General features: G+C 43.3%; 1 protein-coding gene across 1 annotated transcript; it reads right to left on the reverse strand.

Moving 5' to 3' along the window:
* Positions 1 to 2,493: 2,493 nt before the first annotated feature.
* LOC135632258 (cytochrome P450 CYP72A616-like) lies at positions 2,494 to 4,891 on the reverse strand. Its single transcript, XM_065140674.1, has 5 exons — positions 4,487 to 4,891; positions 4,180 to 4,400; positions 3,821 to 4,065; positions 3,174 to 3,558; positions 2,494 to 3,009 (listed from the first exon to the last, which is right to left on the reverse strand). The coding sequence occupies exons 1-5, from the start codon at positions 4,824 to 4,826 to the stop codon at positions 2,584 to 2,586; spliced, it is 1,617 nt and encodes a 538-aa protein (XP_064996746.1). The 5' UTR covers positions 4,827 to 4,891; the 3' UTR covers positions 2,494 to 2,583.
* Between the last annotated feature and the right edge of the window lie 316 nt (positions 4,892 to 5,207).

The following is a 5,207-nucleotide window of genomic DNA, read 5'->3' on the forward strand; positions in this document are numbered from 1 at the left end:
GTACGTCAAAAGAAGATCTTGCGGGTATGGATAAGAAGGCCCGATCCAGCATCATTCTAAATCTCTCTGATGAGGTTTTATGGGAGGTAGCTACGGAGACTACGGCTAAGAGCATGTGGGACAAACTTAAAGCTTTGTACATGAAGAGGACAGTGGAGAATCGTCTCTACTTGAAGCAGAGACTGTATATGCTTCGGATGGTTGAAGGTACATCTATACTCTCGCATCTTGATAAGTTTGATTCTTTGGTTATGGATTTGGAGAATATAGATGCAAAAATTGATGATGAGGATAAGGCTTTGTTGCTCTTGTGTTCTCTTCCCCAATCTTTTAAGCATTTCCGTGATACTTTGATTTATGGAAAAGAAACAGTTTCGTATCAGGAAATTAAATCTGCACTAAAATCTAAGGAGCAAATAGACAGAGATATCACTGGGGAAAGTAAAGGAAATCAGGCTGAGGGTCTGGTTGTCAGGGATAAAATGGATAAAAGAGAATTTGACAGTAGTAGATCTAAATCTAGATCTAAATCCAGACATAGAAATTTGGAATGCAGATATTGTCATAAAATGGGGCACATTAAATCTGATTGCTTTAAATTGAAAAATAAATTAAAGCAAAAGGAAAAATTTGTTGAGAAAACTATTGAATCCGCTGAAGCTAGTGTAGCATCTGATGAGAATTTTGGAAATATTTTCTTTGCTACTGATGACAGGACAAAGTCTAAAAATGAATGGATTTTAGATTCAGGTTGTTCTTATCACATGTGTCCCAATAGGGATTTGTTTTCCACATATGAATCTTGTAATGGTGGAATTGTTTTGATGGGCAATAATGCCGCATGTGATGTTGTTGGTAGAGGAACAATCCGAATTAAAATGCATGATGGTATTGTGAGGACGCTCACTAATGTTAGACATGTTCCTGATTTGAAAAAGAATCTCATCTCTTTAGGCACCCTAGAGGCCCTTGGGTGTAAATACACAGCTGAAGGTGGAGTTATGAAAGTTTCTAGAAGTGCCCTTATTGTTATGAAAGCTTGTAGGTCTGGTAGCTTGTATATTCTGCAGGGAACTACTATCACAGGTTCAGTTGCAGTTTCGTCATCATCATTGTCTGATTCTGACATCACCAAATTATGGCATATACGTCATATGAGAAATATTCGACCACCACAAAGGTATGCAAATTTGGTTGCATATGCTTTGTCTGTTGCAGAAGAAACAAGTGAAGTTGGTGAGCCTACTTCCTATTCAGATGCAGTTTCTTGTGATAATTCCGCTAAGTGGTTGATTGCTGAAGGAAAAGTCCTTGTTCAGAAAATTCATACGAAGGACAATCCAGCTGATATGTTTACGAAGCCTCTTCCGGTTTACAAGTTCAAGCAGTGCTTGGACTTGGTTGGTGTTCATTGTTGGTGATTGCCCGTTGGGGCTTTTGTGAAGAAGGTGGAGCAAGTTTTGTTGGGACATGCCAAGGTGGAGATTTGTTAGTTTGGCAAGTCCCATAGTCCCACATCGGGAAAATCAGACTTGTTGTCTCGTCTTGGAACTATAAATAAGGGCCTGAGCTTTGATGTTAGACATACCACGAGAAGTACCACAGACACCACAAGAAGTACAGCAGGCATCACAAGAAAACCTGCTTATGGTTTGAAGTCTTCTTGTTTAGGAAGCTGAAGGTGTTTTATGGCCTAGGAACATTTCCTAAGGCATTTGTAAGTGTCCCTCTTTTATAGTAGTAATTTGCTCCTCTTTCTTCCGTGGATGTAGGTCAAAGTCAATTGACCGAACCACGTATATCTGGTGTTCTGGTGTTTTGTTTGTTCTTGTCGCTTTATTCTTTCCGCTTTATTATCTTGTTGTGTTGCCAAAATTATCCTTTGGTACATATCCTGGGGCTAGCTCTAACAATTGGTGTCTTAGTAGACCCAACATAGTTCTGATCCATGTGTACAAGAATGTTCGAAGTGTGGTCGAGATGTCTCAGAAATAAAAACACTTAGCATCCAAGGTGTCACCTGTATAAAGATTGAGGCCAGAAGAGTTATCTCAATCTAGTCTCTCTAATATCTAAATTAATAACCTAAGATAAGTATGGTCACGAGTGACAAGTGATTCTCCTTTAGTAACTATGCTAAAAGTGAGTTTGTATTCTTGATCATAAAGAACAGTAGAACGGTGAAATATTCTATAGAGAAGCAGCCCTCCTCGATAGCCACTAATATGCGACATTTGTTTTTTTGTCCGTATAGACAACAAGGGAAGAGGCAATCCACAACTGTATGCTTTAGACTTATCCCCATGAGCAAATCACGAGGACAGATCTTGCCTCCATTGTGCCAGCTTTAAGATCACGCAAAGATCATATGACAGATAATAATTGATTGATAATATTTGGTTAAAAGAGCTGATGAAATTGAGTTCTTCTTAAAATCATTTTATCATGGCGGAATCGGAAATGTTCAATATGAGAATGTTGAGGAATGCATGCTCACAGTAAACTTGTGTTTGATCCCTGTTGCAACAATGGGGTTCAACTTCACATACATATTTTGCCTGCGATTTCCTAAGTACAATAACTTCAGAGTTTTCGCAACCTTATTTGAGCACCGTGCTGGGGATGATGAATGAAAACAGTGTGGGGAGCGTGAGCATACGACGGCGAGAGATCAAAGGAGAAATGCTGAAGAATCATGCTCAGTCCCATCTTTGCTTCCAGCAACGCAAAGTTCTGGCCGATGCAAATTCGTGGGCCTCCGCCGAACGGGAAGAACGCAACCTGTTCCTTCGACGCCTTTGAGACCCCTTCGGCGAACCTCTCTGGATTGAACTCACTGGCATCTTTGCCCCACAGGTTTGGATCATGGTGGACGAAGATTACATGCAGCAGGAGGAGAACTCCTGGTGGGTAAACCACATCTCCAAGTTTCATCGTCTTGTATGTCTGCCTCCGGAGGATAATTACTGGAGGGTATAGCCTGAGCACCTCATACAGAATCATGGTCACCTGCCCACACAAATTTCAGTCCATCACTTGGTGAAATCTTCCTCATCTTTCAGTCCAAGAAAGAACACGAACAGCATGCTGATGAATAGGGTCGAAACAACTAGCAATCAGAGTGTGTTTAGTTCAGCTAAGCAGAAGAACAAAGCAGGAAGATGATACTCAACGATCTTCAAGTGGCTCAGGCCATCAAAATCGGGTTTGTTTTCGCCAAAGACTCGAAGAACTTCTTCTCTAGCGCGGACCTGCCAAGTAGGATGCATGCTCAAGCAGATCATTGTCCATGTCAGCAACGCAGATGTTGTCTCCTGCCCTGCAAAGTAGAAGAGCTTGCATTCTTCAATCACATCTTCGGTTGTCATCCCGGCATTCTTGTTCCCATCTTCTTGTAAGCGCTTCATGTTGGACTCCATCAACAGGCCCAACAGGTCATCGGTGCTTGCCTTTCCAGTCTTTATATCCTGTTCTCTCTTCTTTATTATGCCTCTCAGAATCGATCGGATCTCTCTATCAATTGCTTTTATTCTCTTGTTCTTTGGGGTGGGAAGAAACCTGTTTGACAGCAATTATTAGTAGCCATATTCTACGAATCATTCGAAAACTCGCATAATTTATGAGCTCAATACAATACTGTGATTAGAAATGTGTAGCAGCTTCGAAGTCTTTGAGATGAAGCTTTGAAATGTGCAAGCAAGGCATCAGTGGACCACCTACTGTCTCGGATCATCAAATCAATGATCCTTTCAACATAACTAAATTCTGATGTTTCTTCCTTTATGCTTCGTTCAACAAGGAATTGAGTAGGAGGACTCACCTGTACCCTGGGACATAAAGATTTTGGACAACTTGAATAAGGAGCTCAGCCTGCTCAGCTTGAAGTTGGAAAATTGGCCTTCCTTCTTCGTAGCTGCTACCGAAGGCAGTTCGTGAAATGACATCTCCAGTGAAGCTTTGGAGCTCAGGCCAAACATCTAACTCATAACATGCCTCAGAGCCCGCCATATTCTCCCATCTATCCATCAGATCACTACAGCAAGCAGAGAATGCCGGCAACATTCGCTGCAAAATTGATGAGGATAAACATTTTGGTATGAATCAAACTGGAAACAGGACGGATGGATGCACTTCCAAGATGTTCCGTTTGGGTATTGCGCAGAACAGTGAATCAATCACCTTTAGCTTCTCCGCATGGAAAGCAGGATTCAGAATCCTCCTATGTTTGACCCACTTTTCGCCTTCGTACACAAAGAGCCCTCTGGCGAAGAACCGGACGAGGGGGTTCTGGTTCGGCTTCCCAAAGTGGCCGAACTTATTGGATAGAACCTCCCTCACCTGCTCCGGATCCGTGATGGTCACTTGCGGCACAGGCCCCAACCATGTAAATGATATCTTACCTGCATGCACAAGAACAAGATCGAGTTCTAACAATTGGAGCTCCTGCCCAGGCGATGACGACAACAGAGGAGGAGGAAGCGCTTACCGTACTCGTCCATGGCGCGATTTAAAAAAGGGAGAAGGCGAGGGATGATGTTGTGGGCGAGGGGCATGGGCTTGGCGCGGGCCTCCTTGCTGAACCGCGCGTTCTCCTTGAGGTCGCCGTAGGGGAAGCGGTATGCGGTGCCGTTGAGCCCCTGCGCCCGGAGGGCGCGCTCCAGCCACCTCGGCCTCCACCACGCCCAGTTGAGCACCCGCAAGGCCCACGCCAGAAACAGCAGCCCGGCCACGCCCCATCCCAAGCTCCACAGCACGTCCGCCGCCAAGAACTCGGCCATGGCCACGGACGATCGTATGGGTGGAGCCTCTAGCAAACACGACTTCATGGCGACGAAAAGGGTGGAGGGTTCGAGGGAGATGACTTCAGCGATGACCTACGAGAGCTTCGTGGTCAAAGACGGCGGCTATTGTACACCGCATGACTGAAGCGGACAAATCTTTCTCTGTTGCTTGATAGAAAATTTACCAATAGACATATAGTTGTTACATGTTATCCCAGATATCATCTATATTCAAAGTAGAGAAATATAAACAATCCTATACTCGTTGAAAGATATCATCAACTTTTTTTTTTATCTTTCAAAAGTATAAAAATATATCCTAAACAAACAAAAAAAAAAAGGAAGGAAGAACTCTTTCCTTTTTGGAACTACCTGAGGATCTCATAAAACCATCCTCGACCCTAATTTTCATGCAGGGTGGCACCT

This window comes from Musa acuminata, chromosome BXJ3-3, assembly GCF_036884655.1.
Source record: "Musa acuminata AAA Group cultivar baxijiao chromosome BXJ3-3, Cavendish_Baxijiao_AAA, whole genome shotgun sequence".
NCBI classification, from domain to species: Eukaryota; Viridiplantae; Streptophyta; class Magnoliopsida; order Zingiberales; family Musaceae; genus Musa; species Musa acuminata.

Bases quoted from the DNA above. Each gene is read 5' to 3' on its own strand.
- LOC135632258 (XM_065140674.1), bottom strand. From the start codon at position 4,826: ATGAAGTCGTGTTTGCTAGAGGCTCCACCCATACGATCGTCCGTGGCC. The intron at 4,401-4,486 runs GTAAGCGCTTCC...TTGTGCATGCAG, and splicing joins TCGCGCCATGGACGAGTACG to GTAAGATATCATTTACATGG. The intron at 3,010-3,173 runs GTTGAGTATCAT...TTGTGTGGGCAG, and splicing joins GCCTGAGCCACTTGAAGATC to GTGACCATGATTCTGTATGA.